At 37.7% G+C, this 26614-nt stretch overlaps 1 protein-coding gene across 2 annotated transcripts in view; it reads right to left on the bottom strand.

Annotated features, from left to right (window-relative positions):
* Positions 1 to 2484: 2484 nt before the first annotated feature.
* C1GALT1 (core 1 synthase, glycoprotein-N-acetylgalactosamine 3-beta-galactosyltransferase 1) overlaps positions 2485 to 26614 on the bottom strand; it is a 53183-nt gene continuing 29053 nt past the window's right edge. For both annotated transcript variants that reach the window (XM_042248397.2, XM_027968476.3), the window contains 3 exons: positions 18054 to 18290; positions 14024 to 14691; positions 2485 to 7463 (listed from right to left, as the gene is read on the bottom strand). In XM_042248397.2, coding sequence (XP_042104331.1) covers positions 7245 to 7463; positions 14024 to 14691; positions 18054 to 18273 — 1107 coding nt within the window. In that variant the 5' untranslated portion in view covers positions 18274 to 18290 and the 3' untranslated portion in view covers positions 2485 to 7244. The remainder of the gene's footprint in view (positions 7464 to 14023; positions 14692 to 18053; positions 18291 to 26614) is intronic.

Here is a 26614-nt window from a genome sequence, read left to right as displayed (position 1 = left end):
GAGTTGAACACGACTGAGCGACTTTCACTTTCACAGATTACTGGGTATTTCCACATGGGGACCACAAATCCAGACCACACTCCTCTGGGTAAAGATGAGATTTCCTCTGAAGATAGTGAATGTTTTCCCCATCAGTTTCCCAGGGGAGGAGTCAGTTCTCCAGCAGGAAGTGAAGTGTGAAAGCTGTAACCTGGGGTGAAGGAAGAGCTTCTTTATTTTACACAGGGTAGATGTCAATTTGGTGGACACTATAAAAACGTAGTGGTATCTGAAATGCTTCTAGTGGGGGTGGTTCAGCTACTGCTGGTGCTTTGGAAATAAGGCAAGGGAAACAGTCTGGTGAGCGGCAGGAGGATCCCAATCCTTCTAGGCAGCTCTCATAGGTTATTCTCTGCACTTTCTCTTCTGTTATTCTGGAACATCCAGGAGCATCTGTCCTCTGCTCTGCTGCATAAGGGAGAGGACAAGTTCCTCCCTCAGGACCAAACACGGTGGTAAGTGGAAGTCACAGCACAAGATGACAGCACACAGAGCAGCTGGCAACAGCCAGCCAGAGGAGAAGCCTCCGCCTCACTGTTTCAAATAAAACAGAAAAACACCTGTGATTCTGTTCTGGAGAGAAGCCTCTGCCACAGTGAAAGTCAAAGTCGCTCAGTCGTGTCCGACTCTGTGTGACCCCATGCACTATACAGTCACCTCCAGGCCAGAACACTGAACGGGTAGCCTTTCCCTTCTCCAGGGGATCTTCCCAACCCAGGTCTCCCACACTGCAGGCGGATTCTTTCCCACTTGAGCCACAAGGGAAACCTACGGGTGCCACAGGGGTGCCACGAAGAGCACCACTCAAAGCCTCGCACACCACTCTTGCCAGACAAGATGATACCAATTTGGGGTTAAAAACAGTACGGCAGATTCTCACTGGTTTTCAAATACTGCAAAAAAAAAAAAAAAAATTCACCCGTATTTTTAGAGGGGTAGGTTCTAGAAAATTCTAGGATTCTAATGACGTGTATTCTCTGAGTCCTTTCTATTAGTTCTAGGAAATTATTTCTTCCTTCTCCTTTCTGTTGATTCTAGGGAAGTTTCTTCAGCTGGTGGGAGGGAACTGAAATTCACCAAAAAACACGTGATTAAAAAAAATTCTTTAAAACACATCTGCTGATAGGAAATGGGGGCAAAAAAAAAAAAAAAAAAAAGCCTAAAGAAACAAAAGCACTGCTGCCAATGGGAGGAAGAGAAAAAAAGCAAAGACAAGGGATGAGAGAAGCAAAGAATAGGGGAAGGTTCAAAGAGCCAGAAATTCAAAGGCAGGAAGTGAGGTAAAATTCAACCAGGTGAGGAGGTTGTAAAAATTAATTTTTATGAACAACAAATCATTTCTATGCCTAACTACTCTAAGCACATACCTTCATCTCGTCAAATAAAATTACAACATAAATCTTACCAGTATGAAAAAATAAAAAATAATAAAGAAAAAATTCAACTATTAAAATAATCATACCTTTCTAGTCTTCTCTCTCACACACATGTCCACTGAACAGTACAGTTATAAGGATGATATCCTTATGTAAAACTGAAGGAAAAAACTGAATCATTAGTTCTCTTTCAAACTCCTGCCTAGACTTTACCATTGCTCTACAATCTGACAGCAACAATGAAAAGTGAAATTCAACCCTGAATGTTATCAGGAGTACGATTCCAGTGCTACAGGAATAGGAGGAAGAAAGACAAGGTGGCGAGCCTTCACATATGCCCAAAGCATGCTTGAGCAGAGGCGGGAAACAACAGTCTTACCATTTTTTTCATAGTAGGAGCAAAGAACTTCATAGATATAAGTACCTTTGAAGTATATAAAATGTCTGTCATTCAAGTCAGCTCAAAGACTACCTCAAAGATTACCTCCTGACCCCCCACCCAGAAAATTCTTCTACCACATCACACTTTTATTTTCCTACCACCACTCTGAAACATGGTGTTCTTTCATCTACTACCTTGTTTATTGCCTAGCTGTAGAATTAGGGCCCTATGGGAACAGAAATCTTATATACGCGGTTCACCTCTGTATTTCTAGTAGATCCTGGGCACAATTATTAAATAATTAGCTGAATAAATAAATTTATAAAGTGTACGTGACAGATAAAAGTATGCCAAGAAATAGGAAAGCAATCTTTTCTTTTCATATGTTCTTTCTATAACATATATGTATACCTATAAACATACATACACAGATACACACTTACCTGGACAAAAGCATAGGTGTTTCTGTTTTTTTTTTAATGTAGATTATTCAAAATCAGAGGTGGAATATTTTGTTGCTTTAAAGAAAAATAACATGTTGCAGTAAAAATTATTTAAGCCTATTTAAATTGAATAACTTTGATGGGAAAACTGCTTAATATTTTTGGTAAAATAACCCCAAAACTACCCATTAAAGACAATGTTTCTCCCACAACTTTTACATCAGTTAAAAATAATCAGATAAAGCAGCTTTAAAATGGTAATTTATTTTATGCAGTTGTTTAAATCCATTGTTTAAAAATGTTCAAAAGGCACTTTAAAAAACATTTAAAAATACATTTTTTCTGACTTATTGGTGATCACTTAAAATAAGCAAGTCACCAGACATTTTAAAATCATTCATGATACTATTACGTTACATAATTTTTAAATTCCAAAACACAAACATTCTCTGGGCAATATAACACACTGCTTAGCAGTAAGATTAGTTCCCCTCTAATAATATACTTTATATGGATCGCTGCAGGGCCCTGTAAAGTTTTTTAAACTTTGCTGATATAAACTAAAATCTAGAGAGGTAAAGAAGTTGAAACAGAGCCCTATTCAACTGTGAAACTAGGTTTAGAGTTGGTTTCTCTAAAGAGAATTTATAAAGTTTCTCATTCTAATCTGAACTAAAACTTCTATTTCAACTCCAGTATATAAACATAAGCCATTTTTTTAATTAATAGAGGTTATATTTAGTCCAACATAAACCACAGGTTGCCCCCCAGATTTCTTAAGTACGCTTCTGTGAAGCCTACTATAAATAAGCAGTGAAATGAGGCAAATGAGGGTGTTTTTTTTGAGAAAAAGGGAAGTTGGGGAGTGGAAGAATGCAAATAATTTTAAATAATTCTACTTAATTTAATTGAATATCTAAAATTAGTTTAAAATTGTAGACTTTTAAGTAGGTCAAGTATCCTGAGAGCCAGCAGGCATTATTCTTAGACAAATTTTTACTTCTAATCTCATAGGGAAACAATATCAATAGGTATAAAATTATGTAAGTGATATATACAAACTCTAATCACTAAGAATAGCTGAATTAATTTTGTGAGGGCAGCATTAGCAGTAGTTAGAAAGTGGAAGTTAGTTATCAGGGAAATAAAGATGGGCAATAAATACAAAGAAGTAGAAACTGTCAATATTCTAAAGAAGTAAAATATTCTAAAGAAATAAAAATTTAAATGAATAAAAGGGTAGACTTCATCTAATCTATCAAATGAGGGATTTTTCAAGCCTCAATCTGGTAATAATACAGTATAACAGGCTCAAGGAAGTGAAAAATTAATACTCAAACAATTATCAAAATAACCAATTAGCAAATTTAATGCTCAAATTCAATTACCATACTTTTAAATATATTAAAACCTGGTTAGTCATTTATTTCCAAATCTTCTTACATGTAACAGAAACGCCTCTGAAGTTCAAGGTATTTGAAAACAACTGAACTCTGGGGAAAAAATCTGCTTTGTATCATCTACAGACTTCCCACTTAAAATACAAGTATACTGTTATTGCAGAACAAAAGACAGCAAAGCCTGTTTTAAGACCATACTAAAGTCACTTACCCAGACGACAAAAATCTTCATTTAAAAGACAGTAAGTCATTATCCTCATCAAATCTGGTTTTATGTGCTCTATTAATTACTGGAGAGATTTTTGCTTTACTACGTCCTATAGGACAGTCAACTGATCCTCGAAAGTGATGAATTTTGATAGAATTAGCAGAAAAACATTCTGCATACTATATATATAATAGTACTTTACTATCTCTATTGAAAATTTTTTACCACCAATTGTAGACATTTTTTATGATATTTATTTAGGTATGCTTTTAATGAATTATTGTGTACTTAACTAGTAATTACTGAACATTTTCTGCCCTAATATGAAACTACTAAACTTCATATTTTACTGTGGGCCCTGATATTAGTCACTCTGAAGAACCTAAAGGATTTTGTCAAATGAATGATTCACTGACCTTTTATATCATTTTTAGTCTCTTACCAAATATATTTATATTATCTTTAGTCTTTTACTAATATAGTGTGATTCTATATGAGACCCATAGTATAGAACTATGCTGTATCTAAATTTTGAAGGGTAACCACACTTATGGGGAAGTAATCCTCAGTGTGTTATAAGGATGATTTGCATATGATCACCAGGTTTAGGGGTGAATTGGAGGGCTTATTTAAACATAATTATTTGCTTCCACCACTAGAGTTTCAGAATTCAGCAGGTCTGGGGTGAGGTCCAGACTGACAAGTTCCCGGGTGATGCTGCCACTGCGGGTTGGAACCACACTTTGAGAACCGGTGCCCAAGGGAATCTGGGAAGAATGCATACTTCTGGGTCCCAAGAAAGAATCAAAATTTCTGGAATTGGGGTCTTGAAACTTCCATTTTAACAAGTTCCCAGGCAAGAGTATATGAACCACAATATAAGAATCATTATGACAATTTGGCTGGTTAATTTGACAACTACTGGCCAATGTATCAGATGTCATATGTCATTAAATAAAAATGGAAATAATGTTGCATGATTGACCTCAAGGCTAACATGGTGCAAAGAACACAGGCTCTGAGTATAAACCTTAGCTCTGTTACTTACTAACTTTCTGACAGTGGAAAAATGACTGTAGTTCTCTGAGCCTCAGTTTTCTCATCTATAATATGGGAGTAACCCCCAATTTGTGAGGGTTAACACAGAGTATCTAAGCACATTACCTGGTGTATAGTAGGCATCAAATAAAAACTAGCTATTACTTATTATAAGAAATGTATGAAATATTTCCTTTAATATCTGATTTCATTAAAGCAGATTTCTCATTCATTTAAAATAAATATACTCCAAGGTAAAGAATAATAAAAAAATGTTACACTTAGCACTCCATACTCTGGGACAAACAGTGTTCTTAAAAGCCATACACATAGTCATTCATTTAATCCTCATAACAATCCTGTGAGGTAGGTAGTATTCCTGTCCCTAGTCTACAGATGAGGAAATTGAGGCACAGAGTTAAGATTAAGCAAATTGCTCAAGGCTACAAAACTAGTGACGGAACAAGACTTTAAACCCAGGTGGTCCAACTCCAGACCTCAGGATTCATCACAATGCTGATTTCATATGAGTCAACTTTAAGGTTTTTGGATGTTTGTGGTAAACAATTTATAATTCTAGTACAGAAAAGTAGCGTATATGGACTGCAATTAAATTCATATTCATACCAAGGTAAAGAGTTTCTCAAAGAAGAGAATGCCTTGAAAGTTTGGCAGCTGATATCACCAAGAAAATAACAAAAAGTAATTTAATAGGTAAAAACTAGTCTAAGTTTTCACTATGTTGACAGAGTAATGCCATCATTAGCCACTAGGATGCACATTCTCTCAAATATACAACACAAAGAGGTCTTGGTTTTGACATATTTTGGCACAATAAATATAAACTATTTAGCTAAGCAGCAGAATCAATGGCATGACAGCCACATAAAATTAGCATTATGATAAAACATAAGAGAAATGTAAATTATTTGTAACATTTAAGATAATCATATAGGAGGTGTATTCTGTTATGATACACTCGGATGATACTTGGTAAAAACAACTAAAATTTAACATTTTCTTTCCTTCCAGAAATTCTTTAAATAGAGTGTTAGATGAAATAGAGGGTTAAAATTAGAATGAAACACTTATGTGTTTTTGACGACAGTCTTGAACGGGTATTCTGCTTTGTTCCAACTGTCCATTGACAAAAATGATCATCCTCAAAGAAGTCAGCATCAAAATTCAGTGTTATTCATAAATTAAGCATTTGGTCTTTTAATATTTGACACATTTCAGTTTGTTTAAGAATTCTGCATTTTTTAATGTTTTTAATTAACTCTGGTCAAAATCTTACAAATTATTTAGCCAGTGTAACTAACAGCCACCTCAGAACCAAAAAATGAATCTCAAACCTCTGCTTTAAACAAGTTACGCAAGGCACAAACAAGTTCTCATCTCTCAACAGAATGAGAAAGAAAGGATCTATGACTATGCAGCTGGACAGAGTTTTAAATAATCAGTTAAAAATGTTACTGATTCCTGAGAATAGCACTATTATAAGAAATGCATCTCCAAATAGCATTAAATTCATTAGTTACCCATAATTAATAACGGGTAAAACTAGGAATAAAATATTTTAAAATGCATGTTTACAGAATGCTATTAATGCTTTCAGTAAATAAATATCAATAGTTGAGAATGGCATTTGAGAATGGTTAAGCACATTTAGAAAAGAGGCAACGGGGACTCCACAAAAGATTAACTATTAATTAGAATGAAGTATATAATACAGTCGAGGCCCATGATAATTTCAAAATGTGGTTTTATTAATGCACTTAAGGACAAGTGCCATTCTTATTCTACCTTCTTCTGGAAGAAATACTACCAATTATAAATAGTCACAGCAAATTTTCATTAGACAAAAACTGTCCGTGTGTGTGTCAGGGGGCGATTGGTTCATTTATATCAGACTGCAAATATAAACTCATGTTCTGAGTCTACAGACAACACTGAGCAACAATATTTCCTTCTAAATTTTCTTTAAGGCAGATCTGTTTAGCATTGTGTGTGAGTTACTAACATGGTGCAGTGTAGTTTTAGCAAATTTAACTTTTAATTTCCCAGTGAAAGTAATACATATGGTCAGGAATAGGCAACGATATCTCTTTTCTAGTCCCTCTGCCTGGCCACCATTTTAAAAACACAAGTTTTTCTTATACATATATATATTACTGTATCAAAACACATTTTAACAGACTTCACAGCACACTTAAAGCTTCAGTTTACAGTCGTTCATACGAAAGGTTTCTAACATGGAACGTTCACTTGGAAAGAATTCCTCACTGGGGTTCCAGTGTTCTCTATCAGGAATGGAGAAGTTCTTCTTCAGTGCAATGCTAGGCATTTTACCTCTGTTCATTTATGTTTTTCTTTCAAGGGCTCCTGATTTACTTTTGTATCTTCATTTTTGTATATCTGACTTACTTCCCTTAGCATCTTCTCAGGTAAGGCAGGTTGATATCTGTATAAATAACCATACGGACGAAGATGATAAACGAGGTATTCTAACTCATACATAGTTGTAGGATCAACATAGTGAAAAGAAACTGCAAGATCAGAACAGCAACCAGGACCCTAAAAAAGCAGCAGAAACAGGCATTATTAATAAATGGCATATTATTATGTACAATATTAACATAAGGATAAAAAAGGAAACACTAGTTTTAACAGAATCAAAGCATTAAAGCTGGCAGACTAAAGCAGAACCACATGCTTTATTAGATCCATGAAAGAAACCAAGTGTTTTCAGAGTTCTCAACAATGTAAAATCAAAGATGAAATTGCTGAAGTATATCTAACTGAAATAAAATTCTCTCATACCCTATAGATTAGCGCCCCTCCAAAAAAACCAAACCTAGAAAACCGTGAGACTTCTTCAAATGAAAGAGTCAGCTATACAAAGGACAAAGTTCTATTTCTCCAAGTTTTGCTTTCTCTTCATAATTTTCTCATTATAAATTTTTGCTTGGCTCAGCCTCAGAAAGACACCTTTAGAACATTCAGTGACTACAAAGCCTTGCCCATAATGTATCTGCAAGCTAAAACTTCATCGATAGATTAACCCACACAATCTGGTACTTAAGAGAGGAAGTGCTAAGTCATACCTAGGTTTGAGCCCCTATTTTGCCTACTAGTGTATAGTCTGGGGCAAATTACTTCATCTCTATAAGCTTCAACTTCCCCACATGCAAAAAAAGATGCTTACTTAAAGGAGACAAAATGGCTGGTACCATGCTTTACTGGTAGTAAATACTCAATAAATGTTAGCTTACACTGACAGAATAATCACATTCAGGTGGCCCTCAGTTAAACTTTTGTTCAGTTATATAATTCTCATAGATTTCTGAGCTGGCATGAGAGCAGTTAAATCAAAGAAGACAGAAACAAAATAGCAACAAAAATACAAAAGCAGGAAAGAATAAAAAAGGAATAAAATAGAATAAAAAAAAACTGGTCCCAGAATTAAGTAGTCAGTCACAAGGTCATTCTGGGGTCAAAACTGGCATCTGGAGACTGTTTCACTCAGATAACTCCAAGAAAACTTAAGACTATCTACCATCTTTGCAATGACCCACGGAGAAAAAGTCAGACAAGTTCCCAGAGAAGATTCATAGTGATCCACTAAATCAAACATTTAATAATTCATGTTTGGAAGTATGCAGCTTACAATGCAGCAAAAATCATGAAGAAATTGTCCATTGTATTTTCTCTAGCCTTTTCTCTAAACTCCTTTGAAACAAACACTGAATAGATGGGTTTCTTGGACCAACATGTAGACACTGAAAAATCTCTTTTCTACTTTTTACATTTTTAGGGAATTGAAAAGTAGAAATAAATATGAAAACTAAACAGATAGGTCAACTTGTGATTATCAAATCAGCTCTATTCAGTAGATATATGTGATCAAAAAATGCCACAGTCATACTTATAAAGTAGAAAGAAAGAGGTGAAATTAATTTGAGTATGTTTTAACTGAATAAATCTATATTATTTTAATATTTAGATAGGTGATCAATATTTTCTAAACTATTGATGAAATCATTATTTTTATTTGTGCTAAGTCTGTGAAACCAAGTATGACGTCTATTACTGGGCACATCTAAATTTCAGTAGTCATACTTGAAGCACTCAACAGTCACATGGGGTTAGTGGCTGCTATAATGGCCAGTGCACAGTAAACTAAAGACTAGAACGAAAGCGGTTAATATTAAATTCCTGGATCTTCTCTGGAAGCAATTTTATATCACTCTGAAATATTATTATAATATTTTGCTTAGATTTACTGTAGTAATTATGTTATACTCCATTGTGCTGTTTTTTTTACTGGATGGCCAGGATAACTGCTTACTAACAACAGTTTTTTACTTATTATTTATTTAGTTAATATTTATAAGCAATAAAAGGCAATATAATAAAATAGTTATAATCCTTAGAAACAAAGTACCTAGTTCTTTGCATATGATTATGGATGCCCCCCAAACTCAATAGAGTTGAGTGAAAAATCATCAGAAATAAAAAAATCCAGGAACAGAGCCAGATTTTAAAGATGCTTAGGGAAAAAAAAACCTTTCATATATATATGCATATACACACTAGTTTAAAAGTGTTAAGCAAAGAAACCAATTAGAAGAGTAACAAAAATGCTAAAAACCTAAGGAGATATTTAAGAAATAAAGATTTACTTGAAGAAAACTATAAAAATTTACTAAGGGACCTAAAAGGAAATTTAAAAAATAATGGGCAAAGATATCCATTGTTCCTAAAGTAATTAAGTTTATGTACAAGCATAAAATTTGAGAGTTGCCAAAACAATTTAAAAGAAAAAGAGAGGGAGCAATAAAGAAGACAAGACACAGTCTTAGATTAATAATTTGAAGACTTTGTAAAGCTACAAGGTTCAAAGCAATATGGTACTGAGCCAAAACCAAACAGAACAATGGACCAGAACTGAAACCTCAGATATCGACCCCACTGTAAGTAATGCTACAGTGAATGATAATAATGGAGGTATTTTTACATCAGCAGTGAACAAAGGACTATTAATAAATGGCACTGGAATAATTAGTTAACAATTTGGAAAAATCAGGAGTTCTCTACATCAACCATATACACTATTAAGTTTCAAATGGATTAGAGGTAATATAAACAAAACTGAAGAATTAATATGCTAAAACAACACTGGATCATTTCTGACCTATAAAAAAGGCAATTTCACACATAGAGGAATGTTTTTTTAATATTTGAAAATCCACTGTATTTTAAATCTGCTGTATTAAGACTGACTTCAAAATTTTCTTGTGAAAAAAAATCTCCTGCTAGGAAACAGACTGGAGTCCTAGGGAAAAGGTTTCATTTCTGGGAATAGATTCACTTCCAAGTGAGAAGGTAGTGTGAAAAGGAAGAGCGTGAAAAGTCCTGAGCAACTAATGTAAGAGCATAACGTTTTGATTAACTACAGTATTTCACACCCTGACCTGCTAGATAAAATTTTCTTTCTTGGAGCGTTTTTTTTTTTTTTTAATTAGAGTATAACTGCTTTATAATGTTGAATTATAGACAAATCTTTTCCACACTGTATTTTTAGTGACTACTCATTGGACAAGACTCTGATGCTGGGAGGGGTTGGGGGCAGGAGGAGAAGGGGACAACAGAGGATGAGATGGCTGGATGGCATCACGGACTCAATGGACGTGAGTCTGAGTGAACTCCAGGAGTTGGTGATGGACAGGGAGGCCTGGCGTGCTGCAACTCATGGGGTCGCAAAGAGTCGGACATGACTGAGCGACTGAACTGAACTGAACTGAACTGAACTGAACTGAACTGAAGGAAAGCAAGCAAGTATGTATGAGATTCAGGACAGCTTTGCAAACAGCAACTCCCTTAGAGAGAAGACAATTTATTAAATGATGAATAGTAACAGAAGTGTGGTTTCACTCTGGGTTTATATAGACCCTCCTGAGAGAGAAGAGGCAAAATCAGGCTGGGTCAATTTTGGAACTTACAAATCTGTTTTACAGTTTTTAAAATAACATAAATTTTGAGAGAATAAACGTAAAATTTCCCATCCATTTAAAAAGCTAGTACAATTTAAATAAGATATGTGCCTGGATGGGAGGAGGGTTTGGGAGAGAATGGATATATGTACATGCATGGGTGAGTCCCTTTGCTGTTCACCTGAAATGATCACAACATTGTTAATCACCTATATCCCAATGCAAAACAAAAAGTTCAAAAGAAAAAAAAAAGCCATGATACAACTAAAAATAAATAAAATATGTGCTCTGTGAATATTTGTTAATATAAAATATGTTATTAGGTATACCTTATTTTCAGGCAGGAACTGTTGGTAGTACTTTTAAGGGCAAAGTGGGATATTTTACTGGTTGAAAATAACAATTATTATGCCCCTTTGCTATTACTGTTATGTGTATCCAACATCAAAAACTCTTAGTGAAATCTTACATGCATTTAGGTGTTTTCATTATTATGCATTTGTAATGTTCTTGACTTTAGTATATTTTTGTACGGTAGGGGAGCAGAATTGAGACGGGAAGAGGTCAAGTAATCCTGGATAGCTTAAGAAAACTTTGCACTGAAAAAGCATCCCAAGTAGTACCTCACTGAAACCAAAACCAAAACAGACTATCAAAAGTCAGACTTGGGAATACATGTGTTTTACAGTTTAGGAAATTCTTGCATCTATAATAGCAGTAAGATGCTAGCATATGGATTCAAAAACCTCATTACATAAAACTGAACTTTAAAATGTTTGTTTATTCAAGTGGAATTTATCCCAACAAAAGAATATTTATTCTAACACACTCTACACTCCTGTGGGGAGCACATATAAGATTAATCAGACAGCAGTGGCCATGATAGAAATAATAAGAGCTTTTAAAATCAGAGAGGGACTGCAAATACTGCCAAGGCTACTCATCAGGATAGTCAAGTTACGTGACTCTCCTGAGTCTCTTTTGTCCTTTGTTAAGTGTAGGTTTACCATTAAGGATTAGCTATCACTTCTGTATAAGTACCAGGAACACACTGGTGGTTGAGAGCTGAAAAAGTAGTAATTTGCTTTAAAATTTCCTTTTAAAGCTGAAAACTTAAAAGCTCAGGTCAGATGTTCCAGGTCAAGGTTTGAAACTTCAGTGCTACTGACATTTGGGGCTGGATAATTCTCTGTTGTGAGGGGCTGTCCTGTGCATTGTGGAATACTCAGCATCTAGTAAGTTTACAATCTTGTGGATTTCTACCCATTAGATGCTAGTAGCAACCACTAAGTAAGCAACCAAAAAGGTCTCTGCTGCTCCTGCTTCTGCTAAGTCGCTTCAGTCATGTCTGACTCTGTGCGACCCCATAGACGGAGGCCCACCAGGCTCCCCCGTCCCTGGGATTCTCCAGGCAAGAACACTGGAGTAGGTTGCCATTTCCTTCTCCAGTGCATGAAAGTGAAAAGTGAAAGGGAAGTCGCTTAGTCTAGATTTTCCCAAAAGTCCTCTGGGAGGCAAAAAAGAGCCCTTGGTTGAGAAACACTGTTTTAGATGGTGATTTGAAAACAATGGCTTGTAAAGAAGAGAACAGTACCATAAAGTGTATTATTGGTTACCTCAGGGCCAGAGAAAAGGTAAACAGCACCAGGGACCTGCCTCAAGACATTAATCAATAACAGAACTGAGGCTAAAAGCTAGACTCTGTGATTCCTGGTCTCCAGTCAGTCATTGATGGAATGCTAATATAGTGAAAAACTGGCAACAGCTTACTAAATATATACAGGCAGGAGGATGGGTAGGTTACAGTATATTCATATATTAGATTATTATACAGCTTGCCTGGAGAATCCCAGGGACGGGGGAGCCTGGTGGGTTGCCGTCTATGGGGTCGCACAGAGTCGGACATGACTGAAGCGACTTAGCAGCAGCAGATTATTATACAGCGGTTTAAAATTAATGAAGCAGATACACATATTAATGTTGATAAATTTTAATGTTGCAAAAAAGGCAAATGTGCAAGGATGCCTATGGTACAATTCTACTTATTTAAAAACCTGCAAAACAACATACTATGTATTATTTACAAATACAGAAACACGTAGGAAAAACATAAATACACGCATGGTAATGATAAACACTAAACTTGTTACAGTGGTTAATTCTCAGGAAGGAGCTAAGAGAAATGGACTGAGGCAAGGACACTGGCCTCACCTATCTCTACACCTTTTTGTTTAAAAAAAAAAAAATCTAAAGCAAATGGGGCAAAAGACTAATATTTGGTAAAGCTGGTTGTGTTGTACGTGCGTACCCAGTCATTGGTGGGTACAAAACAGTATATCCTCAAATATTTAGCTGTACATTTGAAATATTTAATAATTTATTCTAGATAAAATTCTCAGGAATGTAAGCTAAGGTATCAAGTAAGGTCTAGGACTGACAGGTACCCCCTGTATAACAGACACTGTCCTGTATCATGATGAACACTGGATCAGACAGGTAGATCAGGTCTGTCTTACAAATGAGGAAACAGGCTCAGGGGTTAGGCAAATTCTGTCCATCCAAGGTCACTCAACTATTAAGTGGGAGAGCAGGATTTGAACCTAGGTCTTTCTGAACCTCAAAATCTTTTCAGGTATTGTTCCTGAAGATGAGAAGGCTCTTTACCTAGATCTTTCCATAGCCTGCTTGCTAACCTCACTCAGGTTTCTGTTCAAAAGGTACCCTTTTAGCGAAGCTTTCTTCATTTGCCCAAACTGAAGTATCCCTTCCAACTCTGGTCACTCTCCATCCTCTTACCTGGCTCCATTGTTCTCCAGGGCACTTGCACTACCTAAAATCATTTTATAACTGGACTTGTCTGCCTGTTTATTGTATGTCTCCTCATCAAGAATGTAAGGTTCATAAGAATTGGAACTTGACAATATTACTGCTATCTTCTTAGTGCTGGGCATGCAGCAATACAAATATTTATTGGAATTATTATTGCTGACACCTTCATTCTCATCTGCTCTGTTATACTGCCATTCGATATAAAAAGACTAAGAGATTCTTGGCTACTGATACTAAAGAACATCACATTATTAGTTTTTTAAATAAACAAAAGTCAAAGTACCTATACAGTAATAAAATTTCTAAACTTACCTCTACAGGAGGATAATAGTTATAATTCCAGTACCAAAAGGTTCTTGGCAGATAACCCTTGATTAAGTGGTGCTCTGGTACAAAAGGATGAAAAGTTTCTTTTCCGGTGGTATCTCTGGAATCTCCCGCTTCTACATTTATAATTTCCATGCATCTCCCCAGTGCTAAATCTTCGATTGAGGAACTGTGCGTACATTTGTCTGTTTTAAATGCCTCAACAAATCTCTTCAAAGCTTCTTTACTCAGTACATATCCTGCTCCTCCACTCATGTAGCCCTGCTTTACATAGGGCTTAAATCTTCTCCCAAAGTAAATGGGTTCTTCAGGGTTGTATTTTGAGAGAAGCCATCTCAAGTTATCTAGTATAACGTAAGTATCATCATCTGCTTTCATAAACCAATCAGCATCTTCTAAATAATGATCATGGACATACTGAAAGGCTTTAATTGTTTTCCAGTACAGCTGGTCTCTGCCTTCTCTGGTTTTTAATCCCACAGCAGGGAAGTCCTTGTTTTCTTCTGAACTCATAAACAACACTTTATTACAACGCTGGGCCCAGGTAGCTTTGACATGTTTAGCCTTTTTCTCTAGATTCTGAGGCCCTGTCATTACCCAGCAAAGAATTTTAACCTTCTGATAGAGCTTTTCAGCGATGTCAGTGTTCTCATCTATTAAACAAAAATTGCTTAAAGTTAATTTACATGGTTGTAAATTCAAAATAAATTATACCAAAGAAGACATTTTCTTGAACAATTTCAAAAGACTCCCCTCCCCCTTCTATATACCTCTCTACTGTTAGTGATTCAGCTGAAAAAAAAAAAAAAAAGAAACACAACACTGACAGGAATGTTTCACTGCTGCGAATAAGCTTCTGAAGGGCAGGCAGCACAGACTCCTGAAGCAGCAGTCCATCCTGCCCACATCTTGTGTTATGCATCTACAGGTACCCTGAGGTGGCTTTAATTTTCATGACTACCCCAGTTCGAAAAAGATGAGTTAATGCAAAGCTGAGATCATTTCTTATAGTAACATACTTCATTCCAAAGTGCAAATCCACCAGAAACAGGACACAAGAACAAGCAGAGGTAGTATTTCCAAGATTGTCAAGAGCAGTGTTTTTCACAGTATAGGTTTGCAAAGAAACAGGGAGCTCATGCCAAAATATAAAGCAATACATTGGGCTTCCCTGGTGATGCAGAGCACAAGAATCTGCTTGCCAATGCAGGGGACATGGGTTCAATCCGTGCTCCAGGAAGATGCCACATCCCTCAGGGCAACAAAGCCCACGCGCAGCAATGAAGCACAGCAATGAAGACCCAGCACAGCCAAAAATAAAACAATTAAAAAAATCATAAGGCAACATCTTACTTCTTCCATCAAGGAAGTCTTGCTACAATTTACCAAAAAGTCTATTTAACGAAGCAGTAAGCTTATCTGAGTTACATTCTGGCGCCAGCTTCTAATCAGGATGCAGACAGGTTAACAAACAATTCACAGGCTGTTGGGCCAGGACTATATTTTGAGTAACACTGCTCCAGAGAAAGATTCCAATTATGAGATTCCACATCAGTGCTTGGTGAAGGATCAATTTTTATTTCCAGTAGTTAGAGACCTATACTTTTGCAACATGCCAAAAATGAATAATAAATAAAATTTCAAAAATAAATACAAAAACACAAGCCCTAAGTTTTTATGTTTAGATTTACACAAAAGTACTGTCTAATTACCATAAAAGTTTCTGACTGTTTAATTCTGATGTCAATACTTTTTTAGTTGTAGACCAGCATGACTCTACAAAACTGCACTTTGTGTAGCAATGCTTTTGGCAGCATCCTGAGGAAACGTCCTTGAAGTTAAGGTCAATCAGTTACAAAAGCTCAATCCTGTGAAAAATTAACAACTGGAGGGATACATTTCTAGTTAACTAAGAGCGAGTAAAGGGAAATGCTGGGAAGGGCATGAAAATATTCTAATTGTCCCTCTGAATATCAAGAATTTGCAATCCAAAACCAGACAAAACTGCCCTCTTTTCAGGCAGAGGCATTCATATTCCATACAGTGGAGGGGTTCAATCTCCTAGTTGTACCTATATGCCAAATCCTGGGCAGGTAGGACTGTGGTGGGAGCAGAAATCCTTAATATGTTTCACATAGAGTAAGACATCCTTCTCCCTACAGTTGGAATCTGGTAGATAGCATTTCTCATTCTTTCAATTACTCATTCATTCATTACTCTGTGATGGGCATGCCGCTGGTAAAGGAGATAAAAAGATGAATAGAACACATGTTTTGCCACAGGAGAATTCATTCTAGCATGGGAACTTGGCATGCAAACCAATACTTGCTGTATATTAAAAGATGGTGTAACAGAGGTATGGGTAAAGGTTTCAATGAACTGAGGGGTAAGGTAATGGCTGAGAAACACTACAGAACAGTGGACTGGGAAGCTGGCTAGAACAGAGAAGAAGGGGATATAAGGCAGTGATCAGGAAAAATAAGAGACGATGCAGAAATTAGGTCTTTAAATGAAATTCACCAGAAGAAAGGACAAAAGACTCGGTGAAGCTAGGCTGAGCGCAAGTACATGGATACAACTGAAGGTCTGACTTAGGGGGAGCATGCTGCAGACTGAGAGAAGTAGCCTAGAAACGGTGAAGAAGCAGACTGTTCACATTCATGAGAAACAGGACTGCTGGTGAGCAGAGGAGAGCACCTACCATGACCTAGGCAGAAAGCAGTGAGCTATCTAACAACAGGAGGGAGAAAACATTTTAGGACTGCAAAGGAGAAGAAGGAGTATGGTGTACATGTTAAGTCTGTGAGAAACCTTTAGCACACCTACATTTTGTAGACCATCAAGGAGGACAAGCAGGCCGTAATTTTGTGCCTGCAGTGAGGCTGATCTAGAACAGCCTCCCAGTAGAGAAGCCTGGCTCCCACTGAACAACTAAAGCCTAGAGCAATGGTGCAGAGCCAGTGCAGAGCCAGTGCAGAGCGAGCAAACGGCTCTCTGGTAAGAACACAGCAGCTCAGAGACGAACCACCGTCACAGAAACACTCACACATGACACTCTGTCACAGTATGCGTGTACTTGCTAGTTCATAAAATAACCAGGATGTGTACCTCACCCTCAATCTTAGATTGAGAGGTAGGAAAGAAGCAATTTACTGCCAAAAAGATAAGACAAACACCCCTTAATGTGGGACCCCGTTACATCCCAGAATTCCAACCTTTTTTCCAAGCTGCTGTATTTTCTGTCAAATAAATCACCATTTGCAGAGATCTCTGAATTGTGAATGTCTTCTCATACTGTCTGGAACTAGGTTAAGGGAAAGACAGCAAGGAACAGATGGAAACTAAAATTATGAGGGCTGATGACATCACACAGGCAAAGAAAGAGCCAAAGAACAGAGGCTGAGAGCAAAGCAGCATTCACGGGGCACGGAGAGGACACAGTTGAGAACACCTGGTCGGAGGCAGAGGACCAGGAGAAAGTGAAGTCAAGTCATATCGATGTAACACATGCCTGGGTTTCTACTTCCCTAACAGTTTTATGCCTCTCAAAAGGAGAAAAGATTAGTTATGTCAGACACTGATAAATAGTACACTGAAATTTATATATACCTCTTGAGTTTCTCTAGGAAAACAAGACTAAGCAAAAACAAGACTAAAACAAGGTAACAGCAAAAACCAAAGACATAGATATGAACCATGAAAACAAAATTAAAATTTTCAGAACTAAATCTAACCTGAAAGTTTTGCCTTTTCCTAAGTTACGTTTTCTGAACTATTTATATTTGAAAATAAATTCAAAATTAATATCTTACATCCTAAATAAATCTGGGTTTTAGCAATTTTTTTCTCCTGAGGTAAACAAAGAATTGTTATTTAATATCTGGAGTTAAGCTCATTTCCATCAAAAGATACAGTGATATAATAAGATTCATATAAGCAACTTTTTCTAATTCTCTCAACACTTACACATATTGAAAAATACAGTTTCTATTTACTCCTTAACAGTAAACCATACCTTTATGTTGGCTGGCATCTGCATCGAAGTTCATCTGTCCTTCTAGATGATTCTGTTCATTGTCATCTGAATGCCTAGCGTGAGGATCATTATGAAGAATACTAGGCTGGATGTCCTTCTGTTCTTCCAACAAAATACTAAGTAGCTGAGAGCATAAAACAAATCCGACTGCTGATCCACAAAGGAAGGTTAAAATATTCAGCCAAGATTTAGAGGCCATTTCCCGAAAATGTATTTCTGTAAGAAAAAAGTTATTACGGTGTTATAAATTATAAAGTAATACACATACCAAGAGGACTGGTAACTGTTAGCTATGTAACTGACATTGCTTTAGTTGCTAAGGCGCGTCTAATTCTTTGCAGCCCTATGGACTGTGGTGGCGCTGGTAGTCAGGACCCTGCCTGTGATGCAGGAGACAGAAGAGACGCAGCTTTGCTCCCCGCGCCGGGAAGACCGTGAGGAGGGCATGACAACCCACTTCAGTACTCCTGCCTGGAGAATTCCATGGACAGAGAAGGCTGGCGGGCTACAGTCCATGGGGTTGCACGGAGTTGGACACAACTGAAGTGACTTAGCAGCTGAACTGTAACCCACCAGGCTCCTCTCTTCATAGCATTTCCCAGGCAAGGATACTAGAGTGGGTTGCCATTTCCTTCTCTAGGAGATCTTCCTGATCTTGGAATGAAAATTCCTTTATAAGGAGAACATTTCTAAGAGTATTTAACTTTCATCCCTCTATCTGCTGCTGAAACACACATTATGGACAGTTCGATAAAATAAATGAGTAGCAACTAGGAGGATCACTGTTGGGGTGGGACACAGGTAAATATGTCTGTATTTGCACACAGAATTACCTATTCTTCTCACCAAGATCCTCCATGGATCCAAGCCAGAGTGCCACATTCTTTTTTTTTCTTTGGTATCAAAGTACTTATATATACTTTTTTTCTCTACGTACTCTAATAAGGGGGTCAGCAATTTTTTTCTATAAAGAATTAGAAATAAAATACTTAAGGATTTGTGGACCACAGATGGTCTTTTGTATATTATCTTTCTTCCTTTTTATTAAACAACCTTTAAAAATGTAAGAAACAGTCTTAGCTTGTGAAGGCTAGAGTCAGCACTGTTTCAGGACCTTCAGGCCAAACCTATCTGCCACCTGATTTTGTAAATGAAGTTTAACTGGAACATACCCAGGCCCAATCTGGAGAATGGCTGTTTCTGCTCTACAACAGCAAAGCTGAGTAGCGGCAGCAGCAGCAGTAAATCCCACAAAGCCTCATTTAGGCCTTTAAAGAAAAAGGTTGCCAACCCCTGTGCCCTAATACCCAGGGTTCACTGCAGTGTTGGATGCGGCCACCCTCTGCTCACTGCTTTTCACTGTTATCCCACTGGGCTGCAAGACCCTGAACAGCTTCTACATAGCACTAGGATTAAGGAGGGTGCCTGGACAGTGGCTGCTGGATAAATGCCTGCTGAACTGCCTGACAACCAAACGGGTCCATTTTAAGGGTTTGCTAATAATTACTACATGTTGAACTTATAGATTCCTATGAGAACAGTCCTAAATCTATAGTTTCCAACTCCCCAAGATAATTTTTTTAAATGTTTGCTAAGCATCGACCACATGCCAGATGCAGTCCACACTTCATTCCACTTGAAAAACTTTTAATTTCACTCTTCATTCTCACTGTGACCACTGGGCGGGCAAGAGAACAGGAACAGAAATCTGGGACTTCCCTGGTGGTCCAGTGGTTAAGACTCTGCCTGCCAATGCAGACGACACAAGTTCCACCCCTGGTCTGGGAAGATTCCACGTGCCTCAAGGCAGCCCACGGGCCACAGCTACTGAAGCCTGCACGCCACAGCCACTGAGCGAGCCTATGTGCTGCAATTACCGAAGCAGGCACACCCCAGAGTCTGTGCTCTGCAACAAGAGAAGCCACCACAATGAGAAGTCCATGCACCGCAACCAGAAAGGAGACCCCACTCAACACAACTAGAGAAAGCCCTCACGCAGCAACAAAGGCCCAGAGCAGCCATAAAATGAATAAATCACTTAAAAAGGGAAAACAGAAAAATTTAAAACCTAACTTGCACAGGCTGACACAATCGATGAAAGCTATGACTTGAATCCAAGTCTGTCTGCTTAAAAAGTCAGCGCTCTTCCCACTGCGTTTCTCAGACTCTTTACCCTCTCACCACCAACAGCACAGGACAATGGACGTGTGTAGTGAAGGCAGGGGTCTGGGAAATAGGACCATCAAGATAAAAATTGTTCTGAAACATTCTGTAAAACAAACCAATGATCACCACTGGAACAACAAACAACTTGATGTGGTTATATTTCCCGAATAGCTAGGTTTTTTTTAAAACTAAACCTAAGTACAACCAGCAAAACTGAACAAAATGTAAAAAGATGTAAGTCTGGTGACAGTGCTAAGATATCAAGGCCGTGAGAACTGCAGGGGGCTGGGGGAGGCAAGATCTGGAAATAGCAAGAAGCCAAGAAAGGAGGGCTGGACATCTGGCATGGCTTCATTCCTCAAGACAACCACTGACTCGGATAGAGAAAAGAAGAGCTGAGGCAAAGAAGGTAAGGAAGAAACGGAGGCCAACATCTGCCTAAGAGAAGAGGTTCTGGAAAACACTCAGGCTTTTATTTGGACCCTGAAAAGCCACAATCTAGGAACAAGGACGGAGCAGATATTAGGCCAACCTTCACCAGGACTGAAGCCCAAGCTGGAATCATCTTAACCACTGATGGATTAGGGTGATCTGGCCCTAGCCTAACTGCAAACCATAAAGTCTTCTGGAGAAGTAAAAAATTATGGAGAACTTCAAATTATCATTATAATTTTTTATAGTGATAATGTTCAACCCAATTAAAAAAATCAGATATCAAAATTAAAAGCTTGAATGAAGACAGAAAATAGTAGGAAATGGAAACAGACCCACAGGAGACTTAGGTAAGAGATTTTCCTACTAATAACTTTTAGTTAGTCAATAAGTTAAATGACAAGACAAAGATATAAGGTATAGAAAAAACACAGATAAAGAGAAAAATTAACAAACCGAAAACCAGGTCAGAAGAAATTACACAGACTAAAGTACAAAGAGACAAAGATGGTAAGTAAAGAATTGAGTGAAAGAAACATAAGAAAGAGGAAAAAAGGTCTAACATATGTGTTAACTGGGATCTTTGAAGAAAAAGAGATAACTGATTGATGAGAAAGCACATGTGAAGACAAATGACTGAACATTTCCCCAAACTGACAGAAGACTACCAACTCTCAGATTCAGGGGGCTCCATAAGACACACACACAGACACAGACACAGACACCCCTATAAAGAAAACGATACCAAGATAAACCACAGCAGAACTGCCAAAAATCAAAGACAAAGAAAGCATTCTATACCTAGCAAAAATAGCCTTCAAAAATAAACCTGAAAAAGATTAAAAAACAAAAATCAGCTTTATTCTTAAAAGAAATACTAAAAGGAGTTCTTCAGGCAGAAAGAAAAGAATTTTAGATGAAAATTCAGAATCGTAAGAAGTTCAGTTCAGTTCAGTCGCTCAGTCATGTCTGACTCTGTGACCCCATGAATCGCAGCACGCCAGGCCTCCCTGTCCATCACCAGCTCCCGGAGTTCACTCAGACTCACGTCCATTGAGTCAGTGATGCCATCCAGCCATCTCATCCTCTGTCGTCCCCTTCTTCTTCTGCCCCCAATCCCTCCCGGCATCAGAGTCTTTTCCAATGAGTCAACTCTTCGCATGAGGTGGCCAAAGTACTGGAGTTTCAGCTTTAGCATCAGTCCCTCCAAAGAAATCCCAGGGCTGATCTCCTTCAGAATGGACTGGTTGGATCTCCTTGCAGTCCAAGGGACTCTTAAGAGTCTTCTCCAACACCACAGTTCAAAAACATCAATTCTTCAGTGCTCAGCCTTCTTCACAGTCCAACTCTCATATTCATACACGACCACAGGAAAAACCATAGCCTTGACTAGACGGACCTTAGTCAGCAAAGTAATGTCTCTGCTTTTGAATATGCTATCTAGGTTGGTCATAACTTTTCTTCCAAGGAGTAAGTGTCTTTTAATTTCATGGCTGCAGTCACCATCTGCAGTGATTTTGGAGCCCCCCCAAAATAAAGTGTGACACTGTTTCCACTGTTTCCCTATCTATTTTCCATGAAGTGATGGAAGGGTGAACCATAAAAACTTACTGTATGTATTGATGTGTACGTGACTGTTTGCAACCCTATGTGCTGTAGCCAACTAGGCTCCTCTCTCCATGGGATTCTCCAGGCAACAATACTGGAGTGGCTTGTCATGCCTTTTTCCAGGGGCTCTTCCTAACTCAGGAATCGAACCTACGTCTCTTACGCATCTCCTGTTTTAGCACGTAGGTTTTTTTTAACCACTAGTGCCACCTGGGATTTCATATATATATTGCTAAGTAAATCCAAATGAATATTGGCTAGATAAAACATTAAAATGTTCCCACAAGGCATTGTTAGCATTATCATTAAAATAAATGACAAAACTGGCACAAAAACTGTGAGGCTACAAGGAGTTTAAGTGTTCTAAAATCATTTTGTTGTGTAAAAATACTAATATCAGACTTTAAAAAACTAGGAGAGTATAATAGAAGGACTATTGTAATCATTAAAAAAAGTAAAACTCTAACAGAAAAAACTAAACACTTCATGATTAATACTTTAATCAAAGGTATTTTCAAGGCAAGAAAAAAGGAAGGAATGGATAAAAATAAATGAGACAGAAAAAAACAAATAATAGTATGACTGACTTAAACACAAATTTATTTGGCAATGGCATTAACTGTAAAAGGACTAAAATGTGAATTCAAAGATAAAGATTACCTACCAGTCTAGAAGAAAAATAAACCCAAGTATACGCTGCTTACAAGAGACATACATTAAATATATACAGAAGTTAAGAGCAAAAGGATGGGAAAAGATATGTTATTCAAACACCTATAAAAAGAAAGTATTTTATAATCAGATAAAACAAATGAGTAGTGGCTACATGACGTTGTCTTCAAGATATTAATTCTACATTTATGATTTACATACTTTTCTATATTAATATTTATTAGGAAAAGCTTTGTATAAAATACTTTCATATGACCTTTTGTTTTATCCCATTTAATACATATTTGCTATATGCATGTTTGACATGGAAATATCTTTTCCAGTGGGGCTCCCCTGATAGTTCAGATGGTAAAGAATCTGCCTGCAATGCAGGAGACCCTGGGTTGATTCCTGGGCCTATACTATGCTTATTCTACATCTTGTATCTCAGGCCCTCTTTTGAATAGTAATTCCAATTTGAGAATAATGACACTAAGGGGAAGCAGAGAACACAGCTGCTCAATATCAGAGATGGAAATTACCAATATGAAACTAGTAGGCACTTGTTTTCTTCCTTTGCTTTATCTTAACTGTAACTTCCTGACCTGCATATCAGGAAACAACAGTTAGAACTGGAGATGGAACAACAGACTGGTTCCAAATAGGAAAAGGAGTGCATCAAGGCTGTATATTGTCACCCTGCTTATTTAACTTCTATGCAGAGTACATCATGAGAAACACTGGGCTGGAAGAAGCACAGGCTGGAATCAAGACTGCCAGGAGAAATATCAATAACCTCAGATATGCAGATGACACCACCCTTATGGCAGAAAGTGAAGAGGAACTAAAAAGCCTCTTGATGAAAGTGAAAGAGGAGAGCGAAAAAGTTGGCCTAAAGCTCAACGTTCAGAAAACGAAGATCATGGCATCTGGTCCCATCATTTCATGGGAAATAGATGGGAAATAGTGGAAACAGTGGAAACAGTGTCATACTTTATTTTGGGGGGCTCCAAAATCACTGCAGATGGTGACTGCAGCCATGAAAATAAAAGATGCGTATTCTTTGGAAAAAAAGTTATGACCAACCTAGACAGCATATTAAAAAGCAGAGACATTACTTTGCCAACAAAGGTCTGTCTAGTCAAGGCTATGGTTTTTCCTGTGGTCATGTATGGATGGGAGAGTTGGACTGTGAAGAAGGCTGAGTGCCGAAGAATTGATGCGTTTGAACTGTGGTGTTGGAGAAGACTCTTCAGAGTTCCTCGGACTGCAAGGAGATCCAACCAGTCCATTCTGAAGGAGATCAGCCCTGGGATTTCTTTGGAAGGAATGATGCTACAGCTGAAACTCCAGTACTTTGGCCACCTCATGCCAAGAGTTGACTCACTGGAAAAAATTCTGATGCTGGGAGGGATTGGGGGCAGGAGGAGAAGGGAATGACCGAGGATGAGATGGCTGGGTGGCATCACCAACTCATTGGACGTGAGTCTGAGTGAACTCCAGGAGTTAGTGATGGACAGGGAGGCCTGGCGTGCTGTGATTCATGGGGTCGCAAAGAGTCGGACACGACTGAGTGACTGAATTGAACTGAACTGTAACTTTAAGTTCATGCGTAATAAAGCATAGAGGAATACAGATGTCCTGCTCAACTCCCCCATTTAATTTCCCAGAGGAAAGCAGAAACAAGTTTGTCCAGTCTTCCTGCTGTTTTCCCTGAGCGCCAGGGTCCTCAAATTCTCCCTCCTGCAAGAAGTGTAATCTACTATTTCAGGAAAAATATCCTTCCTGCTTTAAGTGCTTCTTTTTGAAACTGTAAAATTCTCTAGATTATTTGAAGCCCTGTTCTTTACACTTTGCTTTAGCCAGAATCTTGGTCTGAGATTACATTTTAAAACGTCTGTTCAATTCTGTTTGCTATTATGTGGAGTGTGCATTAATACCTGGCCTACAACTGAGGTTAGTGATTTGAAAGCACCATGAATTGAAAACATGAAGCTGAGAGAAGTGAGCGAAAGGTATCAAACTCCAAATTTCTTATAGTAAATATAGAAAGACTGGCTGGGCAATAATGAAGTGGTGAACCAGGAGGAAAGCTACTGAGGTAACATTAGCAGACACTTAAGAAACTGAGACATCGACTAGGAGTCACTCTGCAAGCAAGTCCCCATGTCTTCTGATTCTCCCACTGACACTCTGTCTTCTAACACAGTAGTTTCGACTTTTTCTTCTTTTTGTATTGGCTGTGACTTTCCTTAACACCGAATATAATTACGTCACAGCCTCAGGAGGGAACAAATCCAACTGAAATTTCCACGGCTGCAGAGTCTACCACTCCAGGTACAGGAAAGCAATAGTTACAATGGTATTCAATAATAGTAACACTCAGACAGAAAGTACTGTGACCGAGATGAGGATGTAAAACTGCAGGGCCAGAGAAAATTCTTATTTCTATCATCATAGCAACTATGAAATGAAGGAAGTGCTGATCGAGCTCCAGTAAGCATGAATACTAATCTGTTTCCCAATCATTTCCCAAGATTCTGTGCTTCAAAACAAGCCTACTTTGGCAGCATGGAGGTTTTATTATGTGTAGAAAGCTATGTTATGGGCAGGGTTTTCTTGGTTGAGGTGGCACTTTTTTAGAAAGACACCTGCCGTGGGGTGAATGGAAGGAAAGTTAACTTCTTGATTTTGTAAAATTTGTTTTTAACTTTAAAATATTTTGTGATGCTGTTTGATGCCTGACATAGTCTTACCCTTTCCTGTCTAGAGAATTTTCAGCCAGCATAGGTTGGCTTATCCCTACTGCTTTTAGCCCATTTCCTTTCAATTTCAAGGGCTCCTGTCTTATGACTAAATTTCTGTATACCTTCACTTTTCTTTCCTGTTCCTGGCATAAAAGCTATTTTATGTCAGTGGAATGTACCCCAAGCCTCACTCCGATTTTTGGCAAAAATCATCACCCTCGTTTCTTCAGATTCTTGACTAGAGTGCTGAAGTCAACCACACTGGAGGAAGACATAGCTTACCCAAACCACACTTTCTAGGGGCTTCAATATATATTAAACAGAACAGAGTGCAGGGAAATTATCAATGCCAACCACTTTCCAAATCTTATGCATAATCAGAATCATTTGAGGAGACTTAAAAAATACAGATTTCAGATGCAAAAGTGCTGGAACAACTAAAATTCATAGTTTTATTTTTTAAGGAACAGTTTTGTGCTCTTCCCTGGTTTGAAAAAAAAAAAAAATCAAGCAAACACAGAACTACCTGAGAAAGAAACTGCCCCAAATCCCATCACTTAGAAACAATTAACATTAACACTTGGTGAGTACCCTTACACACATGAATAACATCCTTATGAATAACAGAGATGAAAGGACAAGTAATTATACCTAACATTTGGGCCCTGTACTGATAACAGCTTTATATAGATTACCTACAAATCATGAACAGGGACTATTAATCCCATTTTACAGATGAACTCAGACACAGAGAGATTAGTAAGCATCCCTGGGTCATATTAGCAATTGGAAACAAGAATTCAGATTCTTAACCACTGTACCATCATTTTACAGAATTGGGATTATATTAGTCATGTAACTTTAAAGATTTAACTTTGAACATCAGCTAAACATGTATAATGTGATCTCGCTTCTCTAAACAATCCCAGTAAAGAG

The sequence above is a fragment of the Ovis aries genome, chromosome 4 (genome assembly GCF_016772045.2).
Source record: "Ovis aries strain OAR_USU_Benz2616 breed Rambouillet chromosome 4, ARS-UI_Ramb_v3.0, whole genome shotgun sequence".
Classification (NCBI taxonomy): domain Eukaryota; kingdom Metazoa; phylum Chordata; class Mammalia; order Artiodactyla; family Bovidae; genus Ovis; species Ovis aries.
Note: the sequence above shows the minus strand (reverse complement) of the source record. Positions and strands in the feature narration are given on the sequence as shown.